This window comes from Phyllobates terribilis, unplaced genomic scaffold, assembly GCF_046119375.1.
Source record: "Phyllobates terribilis strain yellow unplaced genomic scaffold, ASM4611937v1 Scaffold_3__8_contigs__length_932513732, whole genome shotgun sequence".
In the NCBI taxonomy this organism is placed as follows: Eukaryota; Metazoa; Chordata; class Amphibia; order Anura; family Dendrobatidae; genus Phyllobates; species Phyllobates terribilis.
In genome coordinates this window covers 859,569,192-859,586,926 of record NW_027362763.1, presented here as the reverse complement: position 1 = coordinate 859,586,926, position 17,735 = coordinate 859,569,192, and the positions used below count along the sequence as shown (strand labels likewise).

General features: G+C 42.6%; 1 protein-coding gene across 2 annotated transcripts in view; it reads left to right on the top strand.

The window, feature by feature from the left end:
- Positions 1 to 17,735, top strand: part of MORN2 (MORN repeat containing 2) — a 51,660-nt gene that overhangs the window by 26,921 nt on the left and 7,004 nt on the right. For both annotated transcript variants that reach the window (XM_073672586.1, XM_073672585.1), the window contains exon 4: positions 1,411 to 1,547. In XM_073672586.1, the coding sequence (XP_073528687.1) occupies positions 1,411 to 1,547 (137 nt within the window). The remainder of the gene's footprint in view (positions 1 to 1,410; positions 1,548 to 17,735) is intronic.

Genomic DNA, 17,735 nt, shown 5'->3' with positions numbered 1-17,735 from the left:
ATATACACAGGTATAAGGTCAGGCTAAACTATACAACAATGGAATACAACACACAGAATCACCACAGCATATCAGTTACCGGTTTCTTGATTTTCTTGTGACGCAGGGAGAGGATTCTGCGGTCGCAGGCACGGTTCTTTGTTACAGGCTGAGGCCTACTACCGCATGGTCAAACTGCTCCTCCCCTTGGTGGCCTCAGCTGCTGCTCAGATGTTCAGCACCCCACTCTTGGGTCAAGACTGAGGGATCTCTTGTCTGTCCTGCTATCTTACCTGCCCCGTCCCGCCCACTGCTGGTGAGGTCAGCTGGCTCAGTCTCCACCCTCAGGTCTAACTTCGATCAGAAGCCCAAATTCTAAGGAACCCAATAACTTCTTCTGGGATGGTCTCATGATACCCCCAGGGGTTCCCATGGATTCGGGCCGCCGTAACCGACCTTTTGATATCAATTATGATACCATACGGTCCTCAGGAATGGCTCAGCGCTATATCTTGGCTTCCAGAGCACGTACAAACGTCTACCGCGGAGGCTTGTGTGCGCAATGGCTCCGGGACGCCGTGATATTTTTTATTGGCCCATCCCACGCAACATGCGTGTACTATTCATGTTTCTATATCTTATGCCTCCATGCTTGTGACAGACAAAGAAACTAGTCCTATGGGACAAATGGTCAGAGTTACAGATGGACGAAGCACACCCCCTGCTAGCTGTGTTTCCTCTCGAAGTCTTTGAAGCTCCTAGCATTCAAGTGTTAAGTAGGCCCTGGGGCTTCTTATCTCACAGGAGCCTGGATGGGGGGAAACTATCTAGTTGACGTTTTAACAGAAGGTCCCAAGGGTGGGGGCTGCTGAAGTGTGGCCATCCCTGGATATGATTTATCATTACCAAGATGGCGGCTACGGGTTCATCACAGCGCTATATAAGTGAGTAAAACAAATTTAAAAAAATACTCACCTAGTTCTGGTCTCCTGATGGTGCCGCAGCATGTGGACTGAGACTCCGCATAGTAGGCCCGATCCAGTGTCCTCATCACATCTGCTGCTGAAACTGGGATGCCCAGGCTATATGGTGCACCATTCTATTCAATGATATCTCCTACCTGGTGATGTAGATACTGTTGAAATTGTGACGACGGGGGAGAGGGGCAAGGAGGGGTACTGCTCGGCTCCACCCCTACCCCGAATCTACTTATGGTGACAGAATAGCCAGCATTCCTTCTGTATCATGACACTGGCAGCTAAATGACTTAATCCTGGCAGTAGTCAAGATGATGAACTTCTTCTAATGGCCATAACGGGGAAGCAGTAGTCTGAGACTGTGCTGGGACTTATCTATGAGTTAGACTTCTATGTCATAAATATTGTACAGCATTCTCTAGAAAATGTCTTGCATCTCTTGTGATTCACACAGATGTATGGGCATGGAAAGCTCGAGCATCCTTCAGGAGCGATATATGAAGGAGAATTCATTGACAACAAGTTTCACGGCAGAGGTACTTACACATTTCCCAATGGAGCACAGTATATTGGAAACTTTACAGAGAATAAGTAAGTTGACTACATCCCTGTATTTATATTTTTGTTTATAAGAAGTTTGCATTAGTATACCACAATAAAATTGGACCTGTCATCACAAACTGCAGAGAACATGTGGTACCCAGCACATAATAGTCAGGTTTGGCCCATTTACTTTTGTAGGAAAAAAATGCTTAGTAACTGATTATTCCAATGTAAAAATGTATCCAGCAGAAGCTTTAGTAGTTGATATAAGTCTTGAATATAAGATGATCACATTAGATGCGCCAGTTCTGGCATTTTGCCTCGGCACTTCCCGATTGCCCTGGTGCGTTGGCAATCGGGGAAATATTTTTTGGGGTTGATGTCAGCTGTGTAATGTCAGCTGGCATCAAGCCCAGGGGTTAGTAATGGAGAAGCGTCTATCAGACACTCCCATTACTAACCCAGTAAGTTAAAACGAAAAAAAAAAACACAAAAATATTTTATTTAAAAATAAACTTCCCGACTCCCTGGTTCACCAATTTGTTAATAAAAAAAGAAAAACACGCTGGTCCGAAGTAATTCAAGGATTCCGACGTAGTCCACAAATGGCAACCTGAAAGACATAAAAAGAGAGAATTAAATAAATAAAGACAAGAGTCAGACCCTCGTTTACCAATTTATTAGATCCATAAAAATAATCTCAGCTCCAATGTAATCCAGCCTATCAACTGTAACGCTAATGCCGGCGCCCCTGCATGGTTCCCCTTCCCACTATATGCAGGGATATCGACATACTCACCGCCGCGGCCGCACGGACAACTCCTTGTCTCCGGCACATCTCCTGGTGTATTGACTTCCGGCGGCGCACCCTCCTACATGAAGGAGTAGCGCACACACATTGTAAATGCCCCCAGCCAATAGCTGGGAGGCATCGAAGTATAAAATGCACCTTCCCATTAGGGAGGTGCCTGAGCAACCCCTATAGTTCCTGAGTAGTGTGTGCAACTGTATGTTGGCAGGTCCCTCTTCCCGTGTAATTGAGAGTTAGTCCGTGTCCCTGGTCCTTCTGTGGCCAGGTCCTCAACCTGAACCCATGGGCCATGTGTGGCCAGGGTGTGATCCTCAACCCCTGGTCCTTGTGTGGCCAGGGCCTGATCCCGCAACTGCACCTGGCAGTCCCTGAACCGAAACCCCACCTAATGGTCCATTTAGTCTGAAACCACACCGGCGGTACCTGATCCCTGAAGCCGCACCGGCAGTACCTGAACCCTATGAAGCCACTCTGGTGGTACATGAACTGTGAGAAGCCACTCCGGCGGTACCTGAACTTTGAAACCATTCTGTCAGTACCAGAACCTGCACCTGAGTTAGTCCTGGTTAGCGTTCCTGTGTTCGTACTGACAGAACCTGTTCCAGTATCCGAATCCAGCCCTGTCTGTGACTCCGTGTCAGTATCTGTTCTGTTAGAGCACCCAGAGCCTGAGTTGTCTGAACAGAGTCCAAATCCTGCCTGTCAGTGTCCCTGTGTCCTTATCTGTGTCGGCGAACCTGACCCTTGGAGTCAGCAGCCGCAGTCCCGAGGACTGCCTAGGAGTGGTACCTGGCGGCTACCTGCAGTTCAATCCTTACTCCACCATCAGGAGCTCCAGTGAAAACCAGGTAGCTGCTTAGTCATGCCCCTCCTAGGTATGCTCTGCCCCATGGCACAGTGGGTCCACGAACCTTGTGCTCCACCTGCGGGCGTGACATCAGCGTAATGAAAGGTCTGCTACCTCTTTATTGGCCTTGAGTCTGCTCGTTAGGCCATCATTGTTTAACCCCTTAACGACATTTCATGTACAGTTATGTTATATGCCAACTCCCAGCCTTTTATGCAGACTCAGAAACTGAGCCTGCATCTTTACAGGCAGATGATGGTTGTCATATTTAGTCATCATCTGCCTTTAACAGCCACAGTTGCGGCTCTGCTCCATCCACAGCTGTTAATCTGTTAAATGCCACTGATAATTTGTAGAAGCTGCATTTACAACATTCTGGCAACGTGCTGCTTTCCATGCGCTCAAAAGCGCCCCCGTGATGCGGTCATGAGTTGCCATTACAGCCGGGGTTCCGCTGTTTGGGGGGGGAAAAGTGCGTCTTATAGTCCGAAAAATACGGTAAGTGGTATCATTACGCTCATAAAAGTCCGTTCTTTCAAAATATAAAATTAATTAACCCAATTGATAATTGGCATAATGAAGAAAAAATCTAAATGCTAGAATTACGTTTTTTCAGATGCACGAAACACTGCAAAAAATGCAATAAGAGGTGATCAATACATTGCATCAACCCCAAAATTCTATCAATAAAAATGTTAGCTCAGGGTGCCATTACGTAGAGCATCTCTTCCTCTGGAGGACCTGTCTCAGTTGTTCTTCGATAGTTCAGGAGATTGATAGGGTGCCAGGCCACAAGCCAGCAATGTGGAAGATCCCAGCAGCAGAACCCTGACAAACAGCTAATTGTCAAGGCTAACTGACAAACCCTCTGTGCTGGAAACAGATTCAGTGTGATGTACACTCCTAAATATTGAAATTGTAAGTCCAAAAAGGAAAAGTTATGGAATTTTGGAAATCACAGGATCAAGAGACATGATAATGATTTGCAAATAATGTTAACAATGAAATTATTAATGGTTGTCTGCAGAATGTTGTGCCACGCTAAACACTTGGGCACGCAATTCCTCAAGATTTGCTGCTGCCAATGACATGTCCCAGATGTGCTTGATAGGAGGCAAGTCCAGAGTTGCTTAAGGCTATGGTAGCGCATTCAGGCCAAGCAGGTTGCTCACAATATGAGCAACATGAGGCCTGGTGTTCTGTTGAAAAACAGCTTCTGGGACACTTTGGAGAAATGGCTTTACCACGGGCTTCATTCTATACTGCAACGTGACAGGTTCCCTTTAAATGGTACAACTGCTTCACAGTCTTTACCTGCACATTGTGCTCTGACCACCTTCTGTGAAGAGGAACTGCAGCACAGCTTCATTCATGTGAATAGGGAACTAAACTACCTCTGGGTGGCCGGGAGCACCGCTGGCAGGGAAAAAAAGGGGAAGAGACCTTGGCATAGCACAGCCTGGTCATCTGCCTTGACAAACATATTGTCACCCTCTGATGTCACAAGAATGACTATGTCATTATCAGAATTATATTATATTTACTAGAAAGTTTCTGGAAATTGTCCTCCTTTTTATATGATCCTATAGTTAACATTGCTGCTTCCTGCAAAGTTCTATTACCAGGGCAGTTTGTTTCTAGCAATTTAGACCCCAGAAATAGAGGCTTAAAATATTTTGCGCTTTCCCTTTAAAAGGCTTACTTTCTCGGTTTTCCTACAAATTACCAGCAGTTTATCTTCCCACTTCAATTAATACAGTATGTACTATATTTAGAGCTAATAATGTCTGTACACAAGAGCACCGCATTAGCCACTTAATGAACGCTATTAGTCTTCTTCAGTTTACTGTGGATGGATCTGAACCTTCTAATTCTAAGTTTCATCCCCCCAAAAAACAGATTAAAGTTTAAATATAAAATATATTTCAACATGTCACCGCAGACATACAGAATAGAAACACAAATACACTTTATTACATCAGTTACCGCTACTATACATGTATTTAGTGTACATATATTTAGAAAGTCCTGGCAATCTACTTCCGTATTATGCCAAGAAAACTTGATGGAGAGTACAACTATAGGAATTCGATATAGTGCTGGAAGATGCAACCCTAGGGAAGATCAAAAGCTGCAGAAATTTACAGTGGCATGTAAAAGTTTGGGCACCCCTAGTCAAAATTACTGTTGTTGTGAACAGTTAAGCAAGTTGAAGATGAAATGATCGCTAAAAGGCCTAAAGTTAAAGATCACACATTTCCTTTGTATTTTAGGCAAAAAAATATAGATATTTAGATATATAGATATTTTCATCTTTTACACTTTAAAACTTACGAAAAGGAAAATGGGCCGATGCAAAGTTTGGGCACCCTGCATGGTTAGTACCTAGTAGCACCCACTTTTGAAAGTATCACAGCTTGTAAATGCTTTTTGTAGCCAACCAAGAGTCTTTCAATTCTTGTTTGAGGGATTTTCATCCATTCTTCCTTGGTAAATTCTTCCAGTTCTGTGAGATTTCTGGGTCATATTACATGTACTGCTATTTTGAGGTCTAGCCACAGATTTTCAATAATGTTCAGATCAGTGGACTAAGGGCCATTGTAAAACCTTCAGCTTGCGTCTTTCGAGGTCATCTATTGTGGATTTTGATATGTGTTTAGGATCATTATCCATTTGTAGAAGCCATCCTCTTTTCAACTTCAGCTTTTTTACTGATGGTGTTATATTTGCATCAAGAATTGGTTGAAATTTCATTGAATCCATTCTTCATTCTACCCGTGAAATGTTCCCCGTTCCATTGGCTGCAACACAACCCCAAAGCATGGTTAATGGTTGGCGAGATGTTCTTTTCCTGAAATTCTGTGCCCTTTTATCTCCACTCATACCTTTGATCATTGTGGCCAAAGAGTTCTATTTTAACCTCATCTGTCCACAGGATTTGTTTCCAAAGTGCATCAGGCTTGTTTTGATGTTCTTTATATACAAAAAACATGGAGTAGAATAGTCCAAAATATTTATGACAAAATGTATTTAATATATAAGAAAAATAGGCATACACTTAAATATACAGAGTACAGAAAAAAGTCAATAGTCAGACACAGATATTAAGGACATGCTGTCCACTAATAAGTTTTGTGGGTGGGAGAGTAAATGGGAAGCAGAAAAAACATAAAGTGCCAGTGCTCAAATAATCAGTAACGCCTCACTACATGCATCCTACCTCATAAACCCTAGATGACAGTATACATAAAGAATTCATGAATGAAAAAGACAACAAATGTCAGCACTAGGGTATATTGTAAATGAGGCTGTATGTACCACTTTAAAGATGTATCCAGTAGAGGTGAAAGCAACCCTATTTAGTTCTTACACATGTTCCCCACGTGGAACAGCGCGCCAGCAGCCCAACGCGTGTTTCGCATGTGCTTCCCCGGGGGGCTGTAGTATACTGTGTGTTAGGACCATCTTTTTATAGAACTCACCACAGGTGTACAGTATTACTGCTCCATGGATTGCGCATGCGCGGCGATGCGCGCCTTGGTACTAGCATTACTTTCGGCATCAGCCATGACGCGGGAGGTCAGGGGAAATCCCCGGTGATGTCACTTACCCGCACGCATCAGGAAAAAGGTGCTGTCGGCAATGCTGGTGTATCCGTCGTGTTACAGGCATGCGCACTTGCACGACACCATTTTGAATATGGGCTACATAGCATAATGACATTTTGGATATGGGCAAGATAGGACTGACAGGTGATAATTGCAGGATAACATATTTAAGACCAAAACATAGTCTCCATATGTAAGTGTTTACATATTAATAGAGATGGCACTAATACTGGCAACAAACCGATGTGTAACTTTTAAAGTGACAGTGCTAGATAACATCCCCTACACTCAACTATAGGTTGTAACTACATAAAGTGACAGTGCAATGAACGGTGAGATGACAATATGTTAACAAATTAATGAGCATACTCATACTCAAGAATGAAAACATAATAACGTAGTACAAATAAATAAAAATAATAAGAAGGCAACATTAATAATTGCCCATAATATTAATATATATATTTTGAAAGCAAATAGGAATAAAAAGTGCACTAGAAAAAATAAAATATATAATATAGAGAAAAATAAATGACTACATCCCATCCCACAGTATCACCTAATCCCTCAGTTTGTGACCAAGTGAAAGAAGCATCTCATAGAGATGGTGTATCGTAAATAAAGGTGATAGTAATAGAGGTACAACTCTACCTACATATAGAGCAATGCAATTAAAGATACACTGCTCAAAAAAATAAAGGGAACACTCAAATAACACATCCTAGATCTGAATGAATGCAATATTCCCATTGAATACTTTGTTCTGTACAAAGTTGAATGTGCTGACAACAAAATCATGCAAAGATCATCAATGGAAATCAAATTTATTAACCAATGGAGGCCTGGCCATATTTGTTCAGGTGTGTCTGAACAGTAGAACAATGTACCACAACTCCAGAGTCTGCTAAATCTTTCTGAAGGTCTTTTGAAGTCAAGCTGGGGCTCTGATTTGCCTCTCTAGCAATCTTACAAGCAGCTCTCACTGAAATTTTGCTTGGTCTTCCAGACCTTATCCTAACCTCCACTGTTCCTCTTAACTGTCATTTCTTAATTATATTTTGAACTGAGGAAAGGGCAACTTGAAAACGCTTTGCTATCTTCTTATAGCCACCTGCATTGTGGGTCTCCACCATTTTAATTTTCAGAGTGCTAGTCAGCTGTTTAGAAGAACCCATGGCTGCTGTTTTTTGGTACAAGGTTAGAGGAGGCTGGGTTTTTATAAAGCTGGGAGATTTGCATCACCTGGCCTTTCCTAATGATGATCGTGAAGAAGTCATAAGCCTAACCAGCTAATTAAGATCTGAAACCTTGGTCAAAGTTATCTGAGCACACAAATCTCCAAACTTTTGCATCGGCCCATTTTCCTGTTTGTAATTTTTAAAATGTAAAAGATGAAAATATTTTTTTTCCAAAAAATACAAGGAAATATGTCATCTTTAACTTTAGACCTTTTAGAGATCATTTCATCTTCAACTTGCCTATCTGTTCACAATAACAGTCATTTTGACCAGTACAAACGATGATCCAAGGCAAATTTGACATCTTCAAAGCCAAAATGGACAGAACATGACTTGACGACTTACTCAGAATTAGTTAATTATGATGGACATTTCCAATGAAACAAGCATTGGGTCTACTATTCCGGCAATGATAACCGAAGAAGAAACTGTCACTTTTATTCTCAACCGAAGATTGGCTGGCACTGTCCTGAAGTACATTGCAGTCAGTGATAGAGTCACCTCGATATGACTACAAGTAGTGCTAATTCATGTCATAGTTGCTCAAGTCTACTCACCAACACCAGATGCCGAGTAGGAGGACGTTGAGCTGTTCTACGATCAAGTTCAAGAGGAAATCGACAAGACTCCAGAACAAGACTTACTCATTATCATGGGAGACTTGAATGCCAAAGTGTGCCATGGCAAACATGGAACCGTTGTTGGAAACTTTGGACTTGGTGAACGAAGCGAGGCAGGAGAAAGATTCATTGACCTTTTTAAGACAAATCAATTGTCCATCATGAACACCTTCCAAAATCACAAACGGAGACTCTACACATGGACATCACCGAATGGGGCCTATAAGAATCAGATTAACACCATATGTGCATTATTACGGTGAAAACAAGGCCAGGAGCTGACTGGAACTGATTATGAACTTTTGACGGCAACATTTAGCATCAAGCTGCACAAATGGACTAGACAACGGACATTTCCAACTTTGATTTGACCAACATACCTGAAGTTTTTTGGAACGGTCTGCACAACCGATTTACATCACTGGACAGGGAAGAAGGAAAGCCTGAGGAATTATGGACACTTGTAAAGACTATTATTCCTGAAGAAGCCAGTAAGACAATAAACAAGAGGCAGAAGAGACCCCCTGCAGCCATGGTTAACTGAAGAGACCCCAAAGATCATCGAAGAAAGAAGAATGGCAAAAGTAAAAGGTAACATACAAGATTCAGACAACATTAATAAAAGACTAAAGAGAGCCATTCGAGCAGACAAAGAACTCTATTACCAAAAGATATGCGCAGAGATCGAAAGAGAACATCTGAGGGGCAAGACCAGAAAGGCATACCTAAAGATCAAAAAGATATGATGAAAGCTTCAGCCAAGAGTGGGCGTGTTGAAAGACGCAAATGAGAACAAACTAACTGAACCAGAATAGCTCGAGGAAAGATGGAAAGAGAACACGGAGCACCTCTACAAGAACGATTCAGTGATATGGAAAGAAACTGAGACTGGAAATGATAGCGAGCCGAACACCCTGAAAGTCTTTGCAGTGATAAAGCTTCTGTCAAACAACAAAGTGCCTGGATGTAACAATATTCCAATAGAGCTAATAAAGTTTTCTCAAGCAGTAGTTTATATAATCACACACACAACAAGATCTGTGTTTATTCCTATTCCGAAGAAGGGAGAAGCTACAGAATTGTGGAAATCATCTGACTATTCGACTCATACCTCATGCCAGAGAAAGACTACCGAAGATCCTACAGTTGCAGCCTTACTTGACAAAGAACTGCCATAGGAACACGCAGGTTTCGGAAAAGGCAGAGGAACAAGAGATGTGATTGCTAACATTAGATGGATAATGGAAAAGGCCAAAGAATACAACAAGGAGATCTATTTTTGCTTTATCGACTACAGCAATGTCTTCGACTGTGTTGATCACCAGTAACTTTGGAATACCATGAAGAGTATGTGTGTGCCGAATCATCTGATCAGCCTCATTAGGAACCTTTACATCAACCAAGAAGCAACAGTGTGAACAGAATACGGCGACATCGCATGGTTCAAAGTGGAGCGAGGCGTCAGACAAGGCTACATCCTGTCATCATTTCTCTTCAATTTATATGCAGAAACTATTTTCAGGAAGGCTGTATTTGCCAAAAAAGAAGAAGGAATCAAAATTGCTGAACGAATCATCAACAATCTGAAATACGCTGATGATACAACATTGATAGTAACAAGCGTACAGTCATGGCCAAAAGTATTGAGAATGACACCAAAATTATATTTTCACATGATCTGCTGGCCTCTGGTTTTTATTAGTGTTTGTCTGATGTTTATATCACATACAGAAATATAATTGCAATCATATTATGAGTACCAATAGGTTATATTGACAGTTAGAATGAGTTAATGCAGCAAGTCAATATTTGCAGTGTTGCCCCTTCTTCTTCAAGACCTCTGTAATTCTCCCTGGCATGCTCTCAATCAACTTTTGGACCAAATCCTGACTGATAGCAGTCCACTCTTGCATAATCAATGCTTGCATTTTGCCAGAATTTGTTGGTTTTTGTTTGTCCACCCGTCTCTTGATGATTGACCACAAGTTCTCAATGGGATTAAGATCTGGGGAGTTTCCAGGCCATGGACCCAAAATCTCTATGTTTTGTTCCATGAGCCATTTAGTTATCACCTTTGCTTTATGGCAAGGTGCTCCATCATGCTGGAAAAGGCATTGTTGTGCGCCAAACTGCTCTTGGACTTTTGGGAGAAGTTGCTCTTGGAGGACATTCTGGTACCATTCTTTATTCATGGCTGTGTTTTTAGGCAAGACTGTGAGTGAGCCGATTCCCTTGGCTGAGAAGCAACCCCACACATGAATGGTTTCAGGATGCTTTACAGTTGGCATGAGACAAGACTGGTGGTAGCGCTCACCTCTTCTTCTCCGAATAAGCTGTTTTCCAGATGTCCCAAACAATCGAAAAGGGGATTCATCAGAGAAAATGACTTTGCCCCAGTCCTCAGCAGTCCACTCCCTGTACCTTTTGCAGAATATTAGTTTGTCCCTGATGTTTTTTCTGGAGAGAAGTGGCTTCTTTGCTGCCCTCCTTGAAACCAGCCCTTGCTCAAAGAGTCTCCGCCTCACAGTGCATGCAGAAGCACTCACACCAGCCTGCTGCCATTCCTGAGCAAGCTCGGCACTGCTGGTAGTCCGATCCCACAGCTGAAACAGTTTTAAGATACGGTCCTGGCGCTTGCTCGTCTTTCTTGGGCGCCCTGGAGCCTTTTTGACAACAATGGAAGCTCTCTCCTTGAAGTTCTTGATGACGCGATAGATTGTTGACTGAGGTGCAATCTTTGTAGCTGCGATACTCTTCCCTGTTCGGCCATTTTTGTGCAGTGCAATGATGGCTGCACGTGTTTCTTTAGAGATAACCATGGTTAACTGAAGAGAAACAATGATACCAAGAACCAGCCTCCTTTTAAAGTGTCCAGTGATGTCATTCTTACTTAATCATGACTGATTGATCGCCAGCCCTGTCCTCATCAACACCCACACCTGTGTTAATGGATCAATCACTAAAACGATGTTAGAGGCTCCTTTTAAGGCAGGACTGCAATGATGTTGAAATGTGTTTTGGGGGTTAAAGTTCATTTTCTGGGCAAATATTGACTTTGCAAGTACAGTAATTGCTGTTAAGCTGATCACTCTTTGACATTCAGGAGTATATGCGAATTGCCATTACAAAAAATGAAGCAGTAAACTTTGGAAAAATTACTATTTGTCTCATTCTCAATACTTTTGGCCATGACTGTAGATGGAATGAAAGACTTAAAACAGAGTGTCAAGATGGAAAGCTCGAACATACGACTGCTGCTCAACACAAAGAAGACAAAGATATTGACTATTGCCAGGTACGACCAGGACGGACGACGACTAACTGGAAGTTGTAAAGCGCTTCAACCTATTCGGATCAATGATAACTCAAGATGCAGTGACGACAGCGGAAGTCAATAAAAGAATAGCTATGGACAAATCAACATTGAAGTCACTGGACAAGGTCTTCAAATCAAGGAGCAGTTCACTGGTGACAAAGAAACGGCTTATACATAGTTTGGTCTTTTCTGTGGTAACATACAGATGCGAAACCTGGATGATAAAGAAACAAGATAGAAGAAGAATTGACGCCTTCGAAATGTGGTGCTGGAGAAGGATGTTATCAATACCATGCATGGAAAGAAGAACAAGCAATTCAAATTTGGAACAAATCAAGCCAGACATGTCACTCAAAGAAAGGATCACCAAGCTACGATTTGCTTACTTTGGCACTTCATACTAAGAGAACAATCACTGGAGAAGGACATCATGGTAGGAAGAATAGAAGGAACAAGGCGAAGAGGAAGACCAACAACCAGATGGCTTGATACTATCAAGATAATGTCTGAGAAGACCCTGGTGAACCTATTTAGACTTGCACAAGATGGATCTTCCGTCAAGTTGCCATGGCTCGAGATCAAGCCGAAGGTCGCTAAAAAATAATATTTAATTTGTATTTTCTAAATAATCTGCAAAAATTGAAATGTTAAAATCAAGTCTTGTATGGCAGGAAGGGTAATAAGCACGGTGGCTCAGTGGTTAGCATTGCAGCGCTGGGGTCCTGGGTTCAAATCCCACCAATGACAACATCTGCAAGGAGTTTGTATGTTCTCCCCGTGTTTGCGTGAGTTTCCTCCGGGTTCTCCGGTTTCCTCCCACACTCCAAAAACATACTGATAGGGAATGTAGATTGTGAGCCCCAATCGGGACAGTGGCCATAATGTATGTGAATTGTAAAGCGCTGCGAAATATGTTGGCGCTATATAAATTAAAGGATTATTATTATTAAGCATTTCCTTTGATTGAAAGTACATATTAGAGATCCCCACATCTACTGATCACGTCATTTTCTTAGAAATATCACCATAAGCTCTGACAGTTGATTCCAAAAAAACTTTTGTAAAGCCGGCCATACACGTTAAACAGCTGTTGACCAAAATATCGCTCAGCTGAGCATTTCTGTGTTCTCTATGAGCCAACTGCTGCTCGAATCATCTGGCAACGGCTTATCTCCCTGCTGAAAAAAAGAACCTATTTAGGCTTGCACAAGATGGATCTTTTGTCAAGTTGCCATGGCTCGAGATCAAGTTGAAGGTCGCTAAAAAATAATAATATTTAGATTTGAATTCACTAAATAATCTGCAAGAATTGAAATGTTAAAATCAGGTGTTGTATGTCAGAAAAGGTAATAAGCATTTCCTTTGATTGAAAGTACATATTAGCGATCCCTACATCTACTGATCACGTCATTTTCTTAGAGCTATCACAACAAGCTCTGACAGTTGATTCCAAAAAAGCTTCTGTAAAGCTGGACATACAGGTTAAACAGCTGTTGACCAAACTATCGCTCAGCTGAGCATTCCTGTGTTCTCTATGAGCCAACTGCTGCTCAAATCATCTGGCAACAGCTCATCTCCCTGCTGAAAAAAAGAATCAGACAACTGAATTCCAACTGCCCTATCCTTCTGTTCCAAAGGGACATTGTGGAGACCTCCATACTCATTAGATGCTCGGCTGATATCACAGTGATCGGCTGGTTCAGCCTCCTTTTATCATACTTGTATAGGAACCATAAATCTAGTAGGATGTTTGAATTAAAACAAAAAAAGTTTTGGACAAAAAATGGGCAATTTTCTCACATTTTAACAAAAGATAAGATTACAAACTTCCCAGTTCAATGCAATATTTTCTATCTCCTGCGTAAAAGTTATAGGACCACAGCAGCATTAGACATAATGTTATTATCCTTGAGGTTAGGTGATACATGTAGATGCCTCTCTTTCTTCTACGTGTAGCCACAGGCAACATAATTATTCTCAATTACATGTTTAAGATTTTCCATAAAACAACTACTTATGTATGTGTGACGATTTGTTAAGTCAAGAGAAATACACTATTGTGTTTAAATTACACTATTGTGTTTAAATTGTCTTGTACATGTTTGTGTATTTCTAAAGGTCAGACCAGTATTTGTCTAACCCTGATTACTGTCTCCTCTTGGGGTTGGAAACTATGTTATTTGCTAATATGCTAATTGTACTAAAAGCCAGATGAATGTTGATTTAAAGAGCCCACTGTATACCAACTATGTAAATTGATTATCTCAAACAATGATAGGTGAGCGCTGCACCTTTACCTCTGACATGTGATATGCACACTTAGCTTTTGGGGAGGAGGGTGAGAGCAGTTCTGCATTCAGGGGGCTGAGCCCAGAGAAGCAGAAGAAACATCTGTTTTTAGTAAGAGTCAGACTTGAGCTCAAAGAAGCAGAAAGGAGATGTGTTTCTGAGACAAAGAGAGTCTTGGGGTAGATATTGAGACAGACTTTGGAAGGAGAATGAGAGACATCCTCCAGGACAGTAGATGGATTGCATGGCATCTAAAGAGACACAGATTTGTATTCTACATGATTCTAGTCTAAGGGTACCGACCCTGACTGGAAAGATTCGGATCTGCTCCATCAACCATCAGAGAGACATGAATACATTTTGGGGAGTCCAGGAGAGGACGAAGAAGTCACCTGGCCCCACGGATATGTTGTTTTGGGGTTGCTAGGAGGGACCCACCGGTCGCCTAGAACCTATGTAGACTATTGGAGTTGCCAGGAGGGACCCCCCGGTCGCCTGGCCCCATGGACACTATCGGAGAGGCCAGATTTGAACCCTCGGGTCTCCTGGCCTTGTACCTCGATGGACTGCTAGCTTTCTAAGCTTGCCGCTACCTTCTCTCTTTGGGAGCCCGCCAGAATCGGGGGGCCACTGGTTGAGGTAGTCGGCCCTGGAAGCCTCCGAAGTCGCAGCTGTTCTATTCCAGGTGGGCAGAGAAGGAAGGATGAGACTGTGTAATGTTGTACCATCTTGGGTATTTGCTGGGACTGTTCTGTGTGTTTATTGTCCGCTCTGTGGTTCAATAAAGTATTGCCACGCTGTTTTACCCTCACCCTGCGTTGTCTGAGTAGCTTTACACCAATGGAAGACCCTGGGTCTTCACATTTTGGTGGCATTGGTGGGATACTACTCAGCCCAGCAGGGCTGGGGGAGCTTCAGGGGACTGGTGTTAGCACACACCATTCAAAGGCCTCCACAACCAAGGAGGCATGTAGACAGACCCAGCAGACCATAGGTGAAGCATACACAGCGGGTTTCGGATGCTACCATGTCCAACCCCACCAGCCAGGCCTTGGGAGGAGGACCAGAGAGAATATACAGCAGCAACAAGATATGGCAACTACAGGAGCTGTGCCTGCTTCAATGGATTGAATACCAGGCCACCGACTCTCATCTGATTTAATTCAGGAACCACAGGATGCAGAGGAAGGCATGTGTGGATGCAATGGATACCAGTCTGTTTTCTTCAATTACGTTTGGAGTTTATATGCAAGGAAGACATGGAATATGCTCTGAGGAAACTGGATGATGCAAAGTTTTGTTCTCATGAAGGTGAAACATCTTACATTCGTGTCTGTGCTTGAAGACATGCTGATGGACTGTCTCCAATAAGTGGGGAAGGGTGATTGGGATCCTGTCATGTCTGGCTTATTAAGATTGGGGGAGCAATATGACGATACAGAGTAAAATCTTAATAAGCCAGACGATTAGATTTGTTAAGTCAAGAGAAATACACTATTGTGTTTAAATTACACTATTGTGTTTAACATGTTTGTGTATTTCTAAAGGTCAGACTGGTATTTGTCTAACCCTGATTGTGGTCTCCTCTTGGGGTTGGAAACAATGTTATTTGCTAATATGCTAATTGTACTAAAAGCCAGATGAATGTTGATTTAAAGAGCCCACTGTATACCAACTATGTAAATTGATTGTCTCCAACAATGATAGGTGAGCCCTGCACCTTTACCTCTGACATGTGATATGCACACTTAGCTTTGGGGGAGGAGGGTGAGAGCAGTTCTGCATTCAGGGGGCTGAGCCCAGAGAAGCAGAAGGAACATGTGTTTATAGTAAGAGTCAGACTTGAGCCCAGAGAAGGAGAAAGGAGATGTGTTTCTGAGACAGAGAGAGTCTCGGGCCAGAGTTTGAGACCGACTTTGGAAGGAGAATGAGAGACATTCTCCAGGACAGTAGATGGATTGCATGGCATCTAAAGAGACACAGATTTGTATTCTACATGATTCTAGTCTAAGGGTACCGACCCTGACTGGAAAGATTCGGATCTGCTCCATCAACCATCAGAGAGACATGGATACATTTTGGGGAGTCCAGAAGAGGACGAAGAAGTCACCTGGCCCCACGGATATGTTGTTTCTGGGGTTGCTAGGAGGGACCCACCGGTCGCCTTGAACCTATGGAGACATTTGGAGTTGCCAGGAGGGACCCCCCAGTCGCCTGGTCCCATGGAAACTCTCGGAGAGGCCAGATTTGAACCCTCAGGTCTCCTGGCCTTGTACCTCGATGGACTTCTAGGTTCCCAAGCTTGCCACTACCTTCTCTCTGAGGGGGCCCGCCAGAAGCGGGGGGGCCACTGGTTCAGGTAGTCGGCCCTGGAAATCTCTGAAGTCGCAGCTGTTCTACCCCAGGCGGGCCAGCAGAAGGGTGAGACTGTGTAATATTGTACCATCTTGGGCATTTGCTGGGGCGGTTTTGTGTGTTTATTGTTCACTTTGTGGTTCAATAAAGTATTGCCACGCTGTTTTACCCTCACCCTGTGTTGTCTGAGCAGTGTTACGCCCACGGAACACCCCGGGTCTTCATCTTCACAGTATGCAAGTCAGAAATATCCTCTATTGTGTAAAATCAAATGTTATAAACTTTTGTACATTTTTTATATGAAAAGTAGAAATAGATAGAACTGCGGAAGGGCATAAACACAAATGTCTGCTACATTTGTATTAAAGAAGTAGGCTGTAGTATCATAGAATGTTATAGTTGGAAGGGACCTCCAGGGTCATCGTGTCAAATGCAGGATTCACTAAGCCATCTCAGACAGATGTCTGTCCAGCCTATGTTTGAAGACTTTCATTGAAGGAGAGCTCACCACGTCACGTGGAAGCGTGTTCCACTCATTGATCACTCTCTCTGTCAAAAAGTTTTTTCTAATATCTAATCTGTATCTTCTCCCTTCAGTTTCATTCTATTGCTTCTTGTGTTTCCATGTACATATGAGAATAAGAATGATCCCTCTACACTGTGACATCTCTTCAGATATTTGTAGACAGCTTTTAAGTCTCCTCTTAGCCTTCTTTTTTGCAAGATAAACATTCCCAGATCCTTTAACTCTCCTCATAGGACATAGTTTACAGTCCGCTCACCATCCTAGTCGCTCTTCTCTGAACTTGTTCCAGTTTTTCAATGTCTTTTTTAAAATGTGGTGTCCAGAATTGGACACAGTGTTCCAGGTGGGCCTGATCAAGGAGGAGTAGAGGTTATAATTACTTAACGTGATCTAGACTCTATGCTTCTCTTAATACATCCCAGAACTGTTTGCCTTTATTGCAGCTGCATCACACTGTTGACTCATGTGCAGTCTGTGATCCATTAGTATACCCAAGTCTTTTTTACACGTGCTGTTGCTTTGTTCTGTTCCTCCCATTCTGTAAATGTAATTTTCATTTTTCTTCCCCAGATGTAGAATATTGCATTTTCCCCTGGTAAATACCATTCTGTTAGTTTATGCCCATT